The 16492-nt window shown below is 45.9% G+C and overlaps 1 protein-coding gene across 13 annotated transcripts in view; it reads left to right on the top strand.

The window, feature by feature from the left end:
* The window catches only part of LOC140394184 (trinucleotide repeat-containing gene 6A protein-like), a 383091-nt gene that overhangs the window by 318067 nt on the left and 48532 nt on the right, over positions 1–16492 (top strand). For 8 of the 13 annotated variants that reach the window (XM_072481149.1, XM_072481147.1, XM_072481151.1 and 5 more), the window contains 6 exons: positions 4987–5193; positions 9796–9962; positions 11335–11415; positions 14848–14896; positions 15083–15225; positions 15797–15964. In XM_072481149.1, the coding sequence (XP_072337250.1) occupies positions 4987–5193; positions 9796–9962; positions 11335–11415; positions 14848–14896; positions 15083–15225; positions 15797–15964 (815 nt within the window). The remainder of the gene's footprint in view (positions 1–4986; positions 5194–9795; positions 9963–11334; positions 11416–14847; positions 14897–15082; positions 15226–15796; positions 15965–16492) is intronic. The other 5 variants (XM_072481152.1, XM_072481156.1, XM_072481159.1 and 2 more) reach the window with 2 other exon arrangements.

Genomic DNA, 16492 nt, shown 5'->3' on the forward strand with positions numbered 1-16492 from the left:
ATTGAAGCCCTCCACCACCGATGAACAGTGGCAGCCGAATGAAGCAACAGTGCTAACCACTGTGCTACCCTGCCGCCCATAATGTGTCTGTTTCCTCAGCTCAGCCTCTAGCTCAATAACTCTGAGCCAAAGATCCCCAAGCCGCAGATGATTACTGCAGACATGCTTGCCCTGGATAACACCAGTATCCATGAGCTCCCACATGCTGTAGCTGTGATGCATCACCTGTCCCTCCATACTTATGAACTTTAACTAATTACTTTATTATTTTATTCTAGTATTGATTTTCTTTTGGAGATTTATTAATCTTTTCACCTCTGAAGACAGATACAAAATATTTTTTCAAAGTCTGTCATTTATTTGTTTCCCATTAATTTTTTTAAAATAAACTTAGAGTGCCCAATTCATTTTTTCCAAGCGAGAGGCAATTTAGCGTGGCCAATCCACCTACCCTGCACATCTTTGGGTTGTGCTGGCGAAACCCACGCAAACACGGTTTGTTTCCCATTAATTCCGTAGTCTCATCCTCTTTAAGGGACCAATGCTTACCTTGAAGCAGTTAATGAGAATGAAGAAGGTGTACCTGAAAATGAAGAAAGTGCCCCTTGAGAGTAGCTACCTCAAAAAATGATTTTGCCCCTGCTTCTATATATGAAACTGGATTATGGGAAAAAGGCAAAAAAAAATCACATTTAAAATTAAAAGATTACATGTGCATGGCACAATGTAATCTATGCAGTCCAATATAAATAGTGCCAGATCTTTTATACAGAGGAAACAGGAAATACCTTTTTTTTTAATTTAAAGTGTCCAATTCCTTTTTCCCCAATTAAGGGGCAATTTGGCGTGGACAATCCACCTAGCCTGCACATCTTTGGGTTGTGGGGGTGAGACCAGACATTGGTAGAATGTGCAAACTCCACACGAACAGTGACCCAGGGCCGGAATCGAACCTGGGGCCTCGGAAGCGTGAGACAGCAGTGCTAGTCACTGTGCCACCCGGAAATAGGAAATATCTTGAAGACTAGATTTAAGTGGATACCTTAGCACCATTAGAACAGGGAATAAGGACAGAACTATCAACAGGTGTTTTATGTGACATGGGCTTCACTCTTTGGAAATCATGAGCCGTTTAACTATTATGAACTGAACACTATAAAAGAAAAGGGTGACGGTGAATTCCAAATTAACAAAATTACCAAACGGTTTGAATCAAATATAAGGCAGAACATATTGCACCCAGACTTAAAACTGAAAATACCCATAAAAATCCCCTGCTTGACAGGCTTCTTAATCCCTATGGATATATTAACAACCACCAATTACTTTGGACATTAACATGTATGCCTTGAAACAGCAGGGCTGGACGCTGTACGCATTCAGTTGAAAAAATAAGCACTGAGCCTAAAATAGATAACTTTCCTTGCTTATCTAACCCCAAACCCTACAATAATTTATCTAGGTTATGTGGGCCTAATAGCAGAAGCGATTTCTTTTCTTTAAAAATACATTTTGGAGTACCCAAATCATTTTTTCCAATTAATGGCCAATTTAGCGAGGCCAATCCACCTACCCTGCACATCTTTGGTTTGTGGGGGCGAAACCCATGCAAACGGGGAGACTGTACAAACTCCCACATGGAAAATGGCCCAAAGCCGGGATTGAACCTGGGACCTCGGTGCCGTGAGGCAGCAGTGCTAACCACTGCGCCACCGTGCTGCCCTGGCAGGTGCGACTTCTTAACCTCCTTTCAAAACAGCCGCCTCTTAAAATGATTAGTGATGATATAGGAATTAGGTGTAGAAGTAGGCAATTCAGCACTTCCAGCCTGCTCCAGCATTCAATCAGATGATAGCTGCGTACTTCCTTGTCTCAAATCCATCTCCCAACCTGTTCCCCATAACCCTTTAACCTGTTTTTTAATCTGAAATATATATATCTCCATCTTGAAACCATTTAATTATTCATTCCACCTCACTGTGGGGCAGCGAGTTCCACACATTCACCACCCTCTGCGAGTAGTTCTTCATCATCTCAGTTCTAAATCTACCGCCTCTCAACCTGTATCTGCGATCTCTCGCTCTAGATTGCCCTACAAGGGGAAACATTTTGTGCACGTTTACCTAACCAATCCCTTTTAGTATTTTATATACCTTGATCAGATCCCCTCTCATCCTTCTGAACTCCAGCGAGTATAAGCCCAAACTGTTTAATCTCTCCTCGTACGTCACCCCTTTTATCCTCAGAATCAATCTGGTGAACCTCCTCTGAACTGCCTCCAATGCCACCACGTCTTTCCTCAAATAAGGAGACCAAAACTGGACTCAATACTCTAGATGCGGTCTCACCAACACCCTATACAATTGCAGTGACACTTCTTTATATTTATACTCCAGTCCTTTTGCAATAAACGCTAAAGCAAACGCTAGCCAGAATAGCTGCTCCTTCAATTTCCAGCTGCCCCAGTCACAAGTTCACTCTCTCCTGCCCTTGATGCTCTTCCACTTATAGACTCTGCCTCTGACTTATCTTGCATTTGTCGCCCCATTATTGATTTTTCACAGTTTTCTGGGGACTTTCAAGGATGAATTTGCCCTCCGTTCCTTATATATTTTGAACGCTATGTAGAAACTATTACTGTTTTTATATTTCTATCTAGTTATCTTTCATACTCTAATTTCTCAATTTTATTAATGTCACCGTTTGCTTATTTCCGAAGTTTTTCCAATCTTCTGGCCTACTAATGTTTGCAGAATTGTACACCTTTTCTTTCAATTTGATACAACCGTAACTTCCTGTATTAGCCACAGATTGTGCACCCTTCTCGTAGAATTTATTCCTCAATGGAATTTATCTTTGTTGTGAGATATGAAATAACTCCTTAAATGTCTCACTGCTTCTGTACCATCATAAATTTTATTTTCCCAGTTCACTTTAGCCAGCTCTGTCTTTATACCCTTGTAATTAGTTGCCTTTGTTTAAGTTTAGGATACTAGTTTTCAACCACATGTCTCCCCCCCCAAACTGTGAAATGTTATCTTATGCTCACTCTTGCCTAAGGGACTCTTTATTATAGGGTCATTAATTAATCCTGTCACATTACATATTACAAGGTCTACTATAATCTGTTCCCTGGTTGGTTCCAGAACATATTGTTCTAAGAAATTGCATCGAATATATTTTATGAACATATGTCCCTGTATACCTTTTGTCAATTTGATTTCGTCTAATCTGTATAAGATGAAAATTTTGTATGATTATTGTAGTAACTTTCCTACAAGCCCCATATCTTCTGATTATGTACTGTGTCCTGTAACGTAGATACTGTTAGGGGGTCTCCTCCCACCACTGACTTCCTTTCTTTGCTATTTCTTATCTCCGCCCAAATTGATTCTACATTTAGGACATCTGAACCAAGATTGTTTATCACTACTATATTGACCTCGTGCTTTATTAAAAAAGCAGACCATCTCCTTTTCCATTTATTTCACCTTGTGCTCTGCTCTCAACTCATTCATCTTGTTTACAAATGCTGCAAACATTCTGATCTGGGCTCTCAATTCTGCCTTTTTACCATTTTGTCCTACTCTGATCTTATTGGCTGGTGCGCTCTTATGTTTGGAAAGTCTGCCTGCCTTTCACTCTCTGGTTATCATGACCTATATTGCTACCCTGCACTATTGCCTTGTCCTTTCTTATACACGGAGGGATAATCTTCACGCAGGGGTTAAAAGAGGCAGAACATCAGTTGAAGATTACAAAGCTGGATATTTTGAAAGGAAGGAGGGAGTGGGAGCTGTTTGGTTTGAATTAAGAATCAAGAAAAGCTAGTCTATGAAGCTCAGTCATCCTACTCGGTGGTGGTATTCACTTACAATTTCATTCCATTGGGTGAAAAGTAGCAGACGTATCATCCCCTGCTCTCTGAAGAGTACAGAGTTGAGGTGGGCGGTATGGAGGGGAGACTAATGAATTGTCAAGTCATTCAGGGGTCACTCATCTTGACACAAGTTGCATAAGACCGGGCGTGGGTGAATTGTTCCAAGTAGAACAGAAGTTAAACTTCTTAAAAACATGCACAGTAACACTGGTGTTGGTAAGTGAAGTGCCCAAAACACTAATCACTGTTGCTGAAGCTGATCTGTAGATGTCTGTTATTTTGTGATGAACGAAGCAGCTGCGTTACTGTAAGCCTTTTTGTGTGTCTCCACTGGGCCTTTACTACAGTCTCTAATGTACTGATCCAATTGGCTGCCTAGTTCAAGCTCTACCTTGATGTGGGAAATGATACCATCTAGAGGGTTCCATTCAGATTGCAAGTAGTGCTTTGTGTCGAGAACACAGTTGGTATACAGTGGGAAAGCACTGGCCTCAGTGACAGAATAAAATTTGTGCAGTTTAAATTAGAACAGTCTTCTAACATTTATTGCTAAATGTATGAGTGAAGATTTAATTGGCTAGTTGTACAGTCCAGTTGACCACTTGAATCTTAGAGTTATTGAATAGTTACAACACAGAATCAGCCCATCATGACCGTATTGGCTTCTCGCGAAGACATTTTAACTAGTCCCAATCTCCTGCCTTTTCCTCTTTGTCCTAAAGATGTGTTCTCTTCAGAATTATCCAATTCCCTTTTGATTGTCATGATTTAATCTACTTCATCTCATTTAGGCATGCATTCCAGTTCCTAACTATGTCTTTGTAAATAAAAAAATATATTGCCTCAGGTTCTTTTGCCAAGCACCTTAAATTGGTGTCCTCCACTGTTCTCCACCGATGGGAACAGTTTCTCCCTATCTACTCTCTGCAGATCCCACATGTTTTTGAATACCTCTACCAAATTTATTCTCCACCTTCTATACAGAGAACAATCCCAGCTGTCCCAATCTATCCTCTTCATTTTAGCACTGGAGTGGAAGTGCATCTTGTGTTGACAAGGATATCAACCGGGCATTTTTTTTGTTCTTTTATTTTTGTTTAATAAAGGTTGGGGAGAACCTTGCAACATTCAAACAAAACCAGAATCCTCTTGGGGAGAAGCGCCTGCTCTAACTGCGACAGTGGACAATGGAACCGCAGCTTGGGGTCAACCCATGGATACAAGAAACAGCTGGAGAGAGCCGGTTAATGATAGTGCTGGTACCTCTGGTTGGGGCAACACCCCAGCTGCCCCACCACCTCCAAATAGACCTGGTAAAACTCATAACACTTTCTAATTTCAACACTGGTATACCGTTGGAGAGTAGGTGTGATTCATTATGCATTTGGACTTTGAGAGTAATGAGCTCCATCACATGTTTGGTTTGTTACATGTAATATATGTTGGTTAAGTTAACAAGTGCACCTTGCTCTGTTCATCTAACACCTTTTTCTACCAATTGCACAGATTCAATTCTTAACATTTGGTGTAGATGTCTTAACTATTTAACCACAAAATGGTACTAATTGAGGTTTAGACCTGTTGTCAGGCATTGATGTCCCACCCCTCTTTTATTTGAATTCTTTCCCATCTTTCGGTTTCCCCAGTGTTAAGAGCCTTTCTCTGTTCAAGTACCTGTTTAGACAGCCTGCTCTTAAGGCCTTGCGAATGTCAAGTCTATCAGGCCACTCGTTAAGACATAAAGTCAGCAAAGGGTTGGGTAGGGCAGGTCTTTCATTCAGGGCTGGATGCGAAGAACAGAGGGGTTGCAATACTGGTGGGGAAGCGGGTGTCGTTCGAGGCACTGAATATTGTAGTGGATAATGGAGGTCGATATGTGATGGTGAGTGGTAGGTTGCAGGGGGTGCGGGTGGTACTGGTGAACGTATATGCCCCGAATTGGGATGATGCCGGATTTATGAAACAGATGCTGGGTCGGATTCCGGATCTGGAGGTAGGAACCTTGATAATGGGGGGGGGGCTTCAACACTGTGCTGGACCCAGCACTGGACCGTTCTAGGGCGGGTAAGAGGCTAGCTGCGGCCAAGGTGCTCAGGGGGTTTATGGACCAGATGGGGGTAGTGGATCCATGGAGGTTTGCCAGGGAATTTTCCTCCTTTTCCCACATCCATAGAGCCTACTCCCGGATAGACTTTTTCATTTTGAGTAGGGCGCTAATCCCGAAAGTGGAGGGCACGGAATATTCGGCCATAGCCATCTCGGACCACGCCCCGCATTGGGTGGAGCTGGAGTTGGGGGAGGAGAGGGACCAGCGCCCGCTGTGGCCCCTCGATGTGGGACTGTTGGCGGATGAGGGTGGGGGGGGGGGTGCGGGGGTATATTAAAAGATACTTTGAGGCCAACGACAACGGGGAGGTGCAGGTGGGGGTAGTCTGGGAGGCGTTGAAGGCGGTGGTCAGGGGAGAGCTAATCTCCATTAGGGACCACGGAGAAGAGAGAGGAGAGGAAGAGGTTGGTGGCGGAGATTTTAAGGGTGGACAGGAGGTATGCAGAGGCCCCCGAGGAGGGGCTGCTTAGGGAGCGACAGAACCTCCAGACGGAATTCGACCTGTTGACCACGGGGTAAGCAGAGGCACAGTGGAGGAAAGCGCAGGAGGCGGCGTATGAGTATGGGGAGAAGGCGAGTCGGATGCTGGCACATCAGCTTCGTAAGACGGAGGCAGCGAGGGAGATTGGTGGAGTCAAGGTTAGAGGGGGGAATACGGTGCAGAGTGCGGTGAGAATAAATGAGGTATTTAGGGACTTCTATGGGGATCTGTACAGGTCTGAGCCTCCAGCGGGGGAGGAGGGGATGCGATGATTCCTGGATCAGCTGAGGTTCCTGAGGGTGGAGGAGGAGGTGGCTGGTTTTTAGGGTGCCGATTGGGCTGGAGGAGCTGGTTAAAGGATTGGGGAGCATGCAGGCGGGGAAGGCCCCGGGGCCGGATGGGTTCCCGGTTGAATTTTACAGGAAATACGTGGACCTGCTGGGCCCGTTGCTAGTGAGGACTTTTAATAAGGCGAGGGAGGGGGGGACCTTGCCCCCGACAATGTCCAGGGCGCTGATTTCTTTGATCTTGAAGCGGGACAAGGATCCATTGCAATGTGGGTCGTATAGACGGATCTCGCTCCTCAGTGTTGACGCTATGTTGCTGGCGAAGGTGCTGGCTACGAGATTTGAGGACTGTGTCCCGGGAGTGATTCATGAGGACCAGATGGGATTTGTGAAGGGTAGGCAGCTAAATACAAATGTGCGGAGGCTCCTCAATGTGATTATGATTCCATCGGTGGAGGGGGAAGCGGAGGTAGTGGCAACTATGGACGCGGAGAAGGCCTTTGATCGGGTGGAGTGGGAGTATCTTTGGGAAGTGTTGCGGAGGTTTGGGTTCGGGGAGGGGTTCATCAGTTGGGTCAGGCTGCTATATAGAGCCCCGGTGGCGAGTGTGGCTCCAAACCGGCGGAGGTCGGAGTACTTTCGGCTGTACCAGGGGACGAGGCAGGGGTGCCCCTTATCCCCCTTGTTGTTTGCACTGGCAATTGAGCCGCTGGCCATGGCACTGAGGGAGTCCAGGAAATGGAGGGGATCTTGGGGGGGGGGGGGGGGGGGGGGGCGTCGTTGTATGCCGATGACCTGTTGTTGTACGTTGCGGATCCAGGTGGAAGCCATGAGGATCCTTGGGGAGTTTGGGGACGTTTCGGGGTATAAACCCAACGTAGGGAAGAGTGAGCTCTTTGTGGTGCACTCAGGGGACCAGGGAAGGGGGATAGATGAGCTACCGCTAAAGAGGACGGAAAGGAGCTTTCGGTACCTCGGGATCCAAGTAGCTAGGAGTCGGGGGGGCCCTGCACAAGCTCAATTTGACGCGGTTCGTGGAGCAGATGGAGTAGGATTTTAAAAGATGGGATATGCTGCCACTCTTACTAACGGGTAGGGTGCAGTCGGTCAAAATGACGGTCCTCCCGAGGTTTCTCTTTGTGTTCCAGTGCCTTCCCATTTTGATCCCCAAGGCCTTTTTCAAACAGGTAAACAGGAGCATCATGGGATTTGTGTGGGCGAATAAGACCCCGAGGGTGAAGAGAGTGCTTCTGGAGCGTAGCCAGGGACAGGAGGGGCTGGTGCTGCCGAATCTGTGTGGCTATTATTGGGCTGCCAATGTGGCGATGATCCGTAAGTGGGTAATGGAGAGAGAGGGGGCGGTATGGAAGAGGCTAGAGGCGGCGTCCTGTGTGGGCACGCGCCTGAGGGCGCTGGTGACGGTGCCGCTCTCGCCGACAAGGTATACCACGAGTCTGGTGGTGGCGGCGATGCTGAAGATCCGGGGGCAGTGGAGGCGACACAGGGGCGAGGTGGGAGCCTCGGTTTGGTCACCGATTCGGGAGAATCATCGGTTCGTCCTGGGAGAGATGGATGGGGGGTTTCGGAGCTGGCATCGGGCAGGGATTAGAAGAATGGGGGACCTGTTCATCGATGGGACGTTTGCGAGCCTAGGGGCGCTGGAGGAGAAGTTTGGGCTACTCCCGGGAAACACTTTCAGGTACATGCACGTGAGGGCGTTTGTGAGGCGGCAGGTGAGGGAATTCCCGCTGCTTCCGGCACGTGGGATTCAGGACAGGGTGATTTTGGGTGTATGGGTTGGAGAAGGCAAGATTTCGGCGATTTACCAGGAGCTGAAGGAAGAGGAGGAGGCCTCAGTGGAGGAGTTAAAGGGCAAGTGGGAGGAGGAGCTTGGGGAGGAGATAGATGAGGGTCTGTGGGCTGATGCCCTGAGTAGGGTTAATTCTTCCTCTTGTGCCAGGCTCAACCTAATACAGTTCAAAGTTACTCACAGAGCGCATATGACAGGGGCGAGGTTGAGTAGGTTCTTTGGGGTGCAGGACAGATATGGGAGGTGTTCGGGGAGCCCGGCAAACCACGTCCATATGTTCTGGTCGTGCCCGGTGCTGGATGGGTTTTGGAGGGGTTTTACGAGGACTGTGTCCAAGTTGGTGAATGCCCGGGTCAAGCCGAGCTGGGGATTGGCATTATTTGGGGTATCGGACGAGCCGCGAGTGCAGGAGGCGAAAGAGGCCAGTGTTCTGGCTTTTGCGTCCCTGGTAGCCCGGCGGAGGATTTTGCTACTATGGAAAGATGCAAAGCTCCCTAGTGTGGAAGCCTGGATCAATGACATGGCAGGGTTTATCAAGCTGGAGAGGATAAAGTTTGCCTTGCAGGAGTCTGTGCAAGGGTTCCTCGGGCAGTGGCAACCGTTCCTAGACTATCTCGCGGAGCGTCAGGAGGTGGTCAACTGCAGCCCAGGGCCTGGGGGGGGGGGGGGGGGGGTTCTTTTGGGGTGGCGTTTGGGTGAAGGTGGGGGGTTTTCCCTATTGGTTTATTCTTGTTTGGGGGGGGGGGGTGGTTTGTTGAAAATTTGTTGAAAAATTTGAATAAATATATATTTTTAAAAGACATGAAGTCAGCCTTCGTTTTGCTCCCTCTGACAGACAAAGTGCCTTTGTTGCCCCTCTCCCAACGAAAAGGTCTGCAATCTTGCAATGTCCTTCAGCTTCCAGTTGGGGTTGTGAAAATAAATATATATAAAAATCTACATATGGTTCTTTGTGTGCAGTTACAAGAGCAGCCCTGCAAAGCATGTCATGACATATCACTACTGGGTCGTAGACTACCCTTCTATTTGGGTGTTTTAACATTCCTGCATGGCATTAATCCAACTGGATGAACGTCCAAAATAAATTATGAAAAATATTACTGCGTCATCATAGGACAAGACCAACATTGCTCAGAAATGTTTACCGCCCTGGGTTTCGAAAAGGGGGTGGGAGGGAAAACGAGACCATACTTTTCTCGGCACTTGTATTCAGTGATCTGTTATTTACAGCCCCCAAACCTATGCAAGATGGCTGGGGTGATGAGGAAGCATCGGTGCCAGGAACTCGTCATTCCAGCTGGGAAGATGAAGAAGGAGAGTCGGTGATGTGGAACAGCAACATCGCGCAAGATAACAGCTCCTCTTCAAACTGGGCATCAAAAAAGATGGCTCAAAAGGTAGGCATTTTTTTTGCGAACCATATTGCTTATGACTAAATCACTAACCTCAAAGATGTACCGTGTGTCTGGTTTTGTGCCTCTTTATTTTAAAAGCACTTGCCTTTTAACCTCGCTCAATCTTTCTGCACTCGTTAGCCTTTATAGAAAATAATTGTTCAGTGATTTGGTGGGACCACACTTGGAATACTGTGCGCACTTTTAGTCTCCATATTTATGGAAGGATATACTTGCATTCAAGGCTGCATAGTGAAGGTTTGCTGGATAGGTCCTGGGGTGAGAGGGTTGTCCTATGATAGGCAGAATAAATTTTGAGTTTATATTGTCTGGAGTTTAGAAGGATGAGAAATGATCGAATTGAAACATAACATGATTCTTACTGGACCTAACAGGATAACCCAGAGATTGTTTCTCCTGGCTGGGGTATTTAGAACACTGAGGCACAGCCTCAGATAAGGAATCAATAATTTAGAACTAAGATGAGACATTTCTTTGGAATTCTCCACCCCAGATAGTTGTGGATGCTCCATCATTAAATATATTTAAGACTGCGCGGGCAGCAAAGTGGAGTTGAAACCAAAGATCAACCGTGCTCCTATTGAAAGATCGAGTAGGCTATACGGTGTACTACTGCTCCTATTTCTTATGATCCTGTGTTCTTATGTTCTGAAGTACTGTTAAATAATGTTGTTATGGGTTTAGGATGTTCGCCGTGACAAATTTAAAATTAGGTAGCTGGCAGTTTAATATATCTAATTTTAAAAGCCACTGCAAGTACCATTGTATTGCTGTAAAGGCGCTTCACTGAAGTCTGATACTGTGATTTAATCAATTAACAGTCATGTTTTGTGTAGCAGTCGGTCTGTTTTGGTGCTTTACTTTTGGTCCCTCCTGGAATTATATCCTTCAGACTATGCAGTGCCAACCTGTTGGGAGGATCATAGTAAACATGTTCTCCCAGCTCTAATACCCTGTCTGGTCTCAGGCATGGGTGTGTGATGCAGAGAGGGGAGACAGGTGAGCAAATCATGGAGAAAAACAGTGCCCACTTTGTGTCTCAAAATTAAATTATTCTCGGGCAATAAGACCATAAGACATAGGAGCAGAATTAGACCATTCGGCCCATCGAGTTTGCTCCGCTATTCAATCATGCTGGTATATTTCTTGTCCCCATTCTCCTGCCTTCTCCCCATAACCCCTGAATCCCTTCTTAATCAAGAACCTATCTATCTCTGTCTTAAAGACGGTGTGCGTGCGATGAGTGCCAGTGTGACCGAGCACAATCTTTTTCCAAGAAGGATTTGGGTTTTTGAATCTAGGTTTTGGCTTCCCTGTTCCCAGTGACATATGTGACTAGTTTTTTTCTCTATAGGGCATGATGAAAGGGGGAAACAAACCAGATGATATGTGGATGAATCAATTAATGAAGCAATTCTCTAACATTGGATTTCCTGTAAGTACAATGCAGAAGGAACCACAGATTTGAGCCAGGGAAGTGGGACGGAAATTTTAGGAAATGGGAGGAGAAGGGGATTAAGACACTAAAGATTTGTTTCTTGGGGGTCGGTTTTCAGGATTGAAGAAGCTGGGAGCGAAGTATGGACTGGAGCAGGGGGACATGTTTAGATACATGTAGGTTCGAGATTTTGCCAGGAAGGAGATACAGATCTTCCTGGTGAAGCCGGCCTCCACTTTGCTGGAGGAGCTGCTGACGACAGGGGGACTGGAGAAGGGGATGGTGTCGGCGGTTTACGGGGCTATTTTGGAAGAGGAGAAGGCACCACTAGAGGGGATCAAAGCAAAGTGGGAGGAAGAGTTGAGAGAGGGTATGGAGGAGAGGTTCTGGTGTGAGGTGCTCGGAGAGTGAACGCCTCCATCTCGTGCGTGAGGTTGGGGCTGATACAGCTGAGGGTTGTATATAGAGCACACCTCACAAATGCGAGGATGAGCCGGCTCTTTGGGGAGAAGATGTGTATGAATGTTGCGGGGGGTCCCTGCAAATCACATTCATATGTTTTGGTCCTGTCCAAAGCTGGAGGATTACTGGAAGGAGGTTTTTAGGGTAATCTCTAAAGTGGTGCACATGAAACTGGACCCGGGCCCTTGGGAGGCCATATTCGGGGTGTCGGACCAGCCGGGGTTGTAAACGGGTGCGGAGGCAGACGTTGAACCTTTCGCTTCGTTGATCGCCCGAAGGTGGATCCTGATGGGTTGGAGAGCAACCTCTCCACCCTCTGCCCTGGCGTGGCGGGGGGACCTGTTGGAATTCTTGACTCTTGAGAAGGTTAAGTTTGAACTGGGGGGACCGATGGAGTGGTTCTACAATTCATGGCCGTTATTCATTATGCACTTTCGAGAATTGGATAACGTCGAACATTGGGGGGGGGGGGGGGGGGGGGGGGGGGGACAGTGTATTAATGGTGACTATGGGTGATTCCTGATTCCTTTTTGTTAGTTTATGTTAACATGCGGGCAGTTTGGGGGTTGGTGGGAGGATGGGATTGTTGTTGTTGCTATGGGGATTGACATATTCGTTACTGCTTATTGTTTATTGTTGGTGGGTGCAAATTTGGGAGAAAATGTGCAAAAGGAGAATCAAATTTTAAAAAAAAAATTTTAAAGTACAATGCGGAAACAGTTCAGTTCTCTCATTTATCTCTCTCTCTCTTTCACCCCTTCAGTGTGCAGACAAATACCTGTCTCATACTGTGGGTTGGATTCTTCACACTAATGGTCCTGGCCAGACAGAATTGATTGGAGTTCTCTTTTAAGATAAACTGTAGGTGATGTCCTTTCCGTTCTTGTGCCCTGATTCAAACTTAATTTGGAAGAGTTGATCAGAACCCCCTTGGACTGGAAAGGATTGATTGATTTCAATCTTATTCTGGGATTTTATCATGCCTCAAAAGTACTTAGGGATTCTGAAGTGCTTGTGGCAGGAATGGGATCTTTGAGCATTTTTGAGTTTTACTCCATAGTGTTTTTTGCTTGTTAATGCAATATGGAGTGTAAATTCTTAGTAATCACTGTTTGCTAACCATGTAAAAAAAAAATAGTTTGTCGGGCAGCACAATAATTAGCACTGCAGCCTAGGGCGCTGAGGACCCAGGTTCAATCCCAGCCCCAGGCCACTGCGTGGAGTTTGGACGTTCTCCCCGTGTCTGCATGGGTTTCACCCCTACAACCCAAAGATGTGCAGGTTAGGTGGATTGGCCACGCTAAATTGCCCCTTAGTTAGAAAAAAAATAATTGGGTAATCTTATTTTATTTTTAAAAAGAAATAAAAATAATTTGTCTTTTTTCTCTTCTTTTGAGAAACACTGCTTTTCTTTAGCTAGAATCCAGAACGCTGCTGCTTTTACTATTCATGTGTTTTATCAATACCTGAGTGAGATGGTTCAGTGCTTGTTACCCAGCAGCGATAGATAGTCATGCTTCGAATAGCATTCATCTTCCCAACCCAAGGTGCTGAACTCAAACTTGCCCTTTGCCATTGACGTTCACTCGCCAACTGTTCAATTTCTTTTTTTTTTAAACTCATTTTATTCAAACTTGTATCAAAGTAGGTTACAGCAAATAAACACCCCGGGAAACCTTCTTCCCAACAATCAACTAAACAGTTTGTACAGATTTTTCTCCTTTTTCACCCCGCCCCCATCACTCACCCACCCTACCCCCCTGTGACGAACAGCTCCTCAAACACGGTCACAAACATCCCCCACCTTTTCTCAAACTCCCCTGCTGAGCCCCTTAACTCATACTTTATTTTCTCTAACTGTAGGAAGTCATACAGTCACCCAACCATGCTGCTCCCCCCGGTGGCGATGCCGACCGCCACTCCAGCAAAATTTGTCGCTGTGCAATCAGAGAGGTGAAGGCCCAGACATCGGCCTTCTTCCTCTCAATGAGCTCCGGCTTCTCTGAAACCCCAAATATCACCACCAAAGAGTCCGGGTCCACTCCCTCCTCCACTATCCTGGCTAAGACCGCGCACACTCCCGCCCAGAATCTTCCCAGTTTTTCACAACCCCAAAACATGTGCGCATGATTCGCTGGCCCCCACCCACACCTCTCACACTCATCATCTACCCCCTGAAAGAACCCACTCATTCTCGCCCAAGTCATATGCACCCTGTGCACGACCTTAAACTGTATCCGGCTCATCCTTGCACAAGAGGAGATCCTGTTTACCCTTCGCAGTGCCTCACTCCATACTCCCCAATTGATCTCCATTCCCAATTCCGCTTCCCATTTCTCCTTGATCTTCACCACCCGCTTGCCTCCCTGCTCCCCAGCCACTTGTATATATCCCCAATTCTTCCCTCCCCTTCCACATCCAGAAGCAGAAGTCGCTCCAGCAGGGTGTATCCCGGCAATCTAGGGAACCCCTTCCAGACCTTTTGTGCAAAGTCCCTAACCTGTAGATACCTGAACTCACTACCCCTTGGTAGCTCTACCCTCTCCCTTAGCTCCTCCAGACTGGCAAACCCTTCCTCCAAATACAAATCCCTCACCTTAACCAGCCCCACTTCCCTCCACCTCCTGGATACACTATCTATCCCCCCCCGGCTCAAACCCATGATTTTCACACAGCGGAGTTAGCGCCAACATCCCTTCCACCCTAAAACACCTCCTCAGCTGATTCCATATCTTCACCGTGGACTGCACCACTGGGCTACCTGAATACCTACTCGAACTGGTCAATTTCTTGACTGAGAAATGCAGAAGGGTGACCTGTTCTTAAATTACCATCCTATAAACTGAGGATGGGACAGTAACTGGGAATCAGAGAAATTATCTCTTAAGCTTCTTACTGATGATGCAGATGTGGATTTTCCTGAATGGCAAGAATTCTGATATTTAAGGTGGTTTCTACATGTTACAGAGGGAGTCTGCTGAAGACACCAAGAGCAATAAGACGGACATACCTGTTGGTAAGATGCTATTGCACCAAACTCAAATTAACATCCAGATTACCAGCATCCGCAGTATTTTGCTTTTATTTCAAATTAACATCCTCCACTCACGTACAGCAATTTTCAGTTCTGAATAGAATCATTGTTAGCTGACCACACTTAAACAACAGTGAGCAAACCTGCCTGAACCTCCCGCCTTTCCAGGTATGTTAAGAGATAAGAGAATGGAGATGGACAAGCACGGCATGAACATTGGAGAATATAATGGCATTATAGGCAAAGGACATGCTTCTCGTCCTCAGATTTCCAAAGAGTCTTCCATGGAACGCAATCCTTATTATGATAAGGTTAGTATTCCTTCCTGTTCTGGGTGTGTCATAGAAAGAGTTGGGCCCTTTTTTAAAAAATCACCTTCAGGTAATTTTGGTAGACATGAGTGGTGCAAAAGTGGGACATGGCTAATTTGGATCTGGGCGTGGGTCATCACTATTGTTTATCTGGATTCCACTCTGGAAGCAAGTCCTCAGTGTTAATTAAAACAGATCACCGATGGTAATTAAACTCCAATCCTTTGTGGATTGTATTCACTAATGAAACTAGGATTTTTGTCACTGGGGTTTGAAAGTAATACATGAGGAGTATTGTGATTTACTCAAAATTCATTATCATGCTCAAATGTTTTCCATCACGATGTGGCTATATTCACTTTGTATGCTGTATTTGGTAATAATCAGCATTTGTAATGTGACTTGTTCATTATGGAATCTTTCTGTTGGTAACAAACCATTTAACTCTGCTTGTGGACTTCAAATAGATGCTAACCCTTCATCTCTTCTCTTGTTCCTGCCATGTCCTGCCTTTCTGCAACTGATGAGCTTTCCGTTGTGTGCTTTTTCCAAACCCGCTTTCCCTGCCCAGCTGTCTTTGTCTCTGTCCAATCAAGATGGCATTATAGCAGAAGAGCCCCAAAACTTACAGTACATGTCCACACCAAGCCTGAAGCTTCCCCCTTCAAACAGTGCACTACCTAATCAGGCCTTTGGCTCAGTGGGGCTGGGCATCCAAAACTTGAATTCTGTTAGACAGGTGAGTCTGTTCACAATCTGTCATGTGCAGGGAGTCAACGGTAATGTGTTGAGCGATAACATTCATTTCCGTGTAATATTCAGGATTGTTCTAAACATTTAGCCCTTTTTTTATTTTTGCTTCATTGTTTCTCTTGCTCCTTCTCTCGCCCTACCCCAATTATCTTCCCAATGCTGAAACGGGCAATCGGTGTCTGACTCCTTTGACATGCTTGCTTGTAGATTCATGTGTGGCCTTCAATAAATATTCCTTAGAACGCTGGAGATCTATAATTTCCGCTCTGTTCTAGCACTTTCTCTCACTTGTGAGAAATGATGGGACAATCAGCAGCCAAAAGTAGAACTTAACAACAGAAAAGGGCTATTTGAGCCATTTATGTTGTGGCAGCTCACTAAGCTACCTTATTAATTCCATTATTCTGGCCTTACCATGCACCCTCTTATCTTTATTTGAATATTTTATATATTTCTCTTATCAGAGTTGTTAAGGATCCTGCCATTGTTTCTGTTCACTTGGGATGTAATATTT

This window comes from Scyliorhinus torazame, chromosome 17 (assembly GCF_047496885.1).
Source record: "Scyliorhinus torazame isolate Kashiwa2021f chromosome 17, sScyTor2.1, whole genome shotgun sequence".
NCBI lineage: Eukaryota > Metazoa > Chordata > Chondrichthyes > Carcharhiniformes > Scyliorhinidae > Scyliorhinus > Scyliorhinus torazame.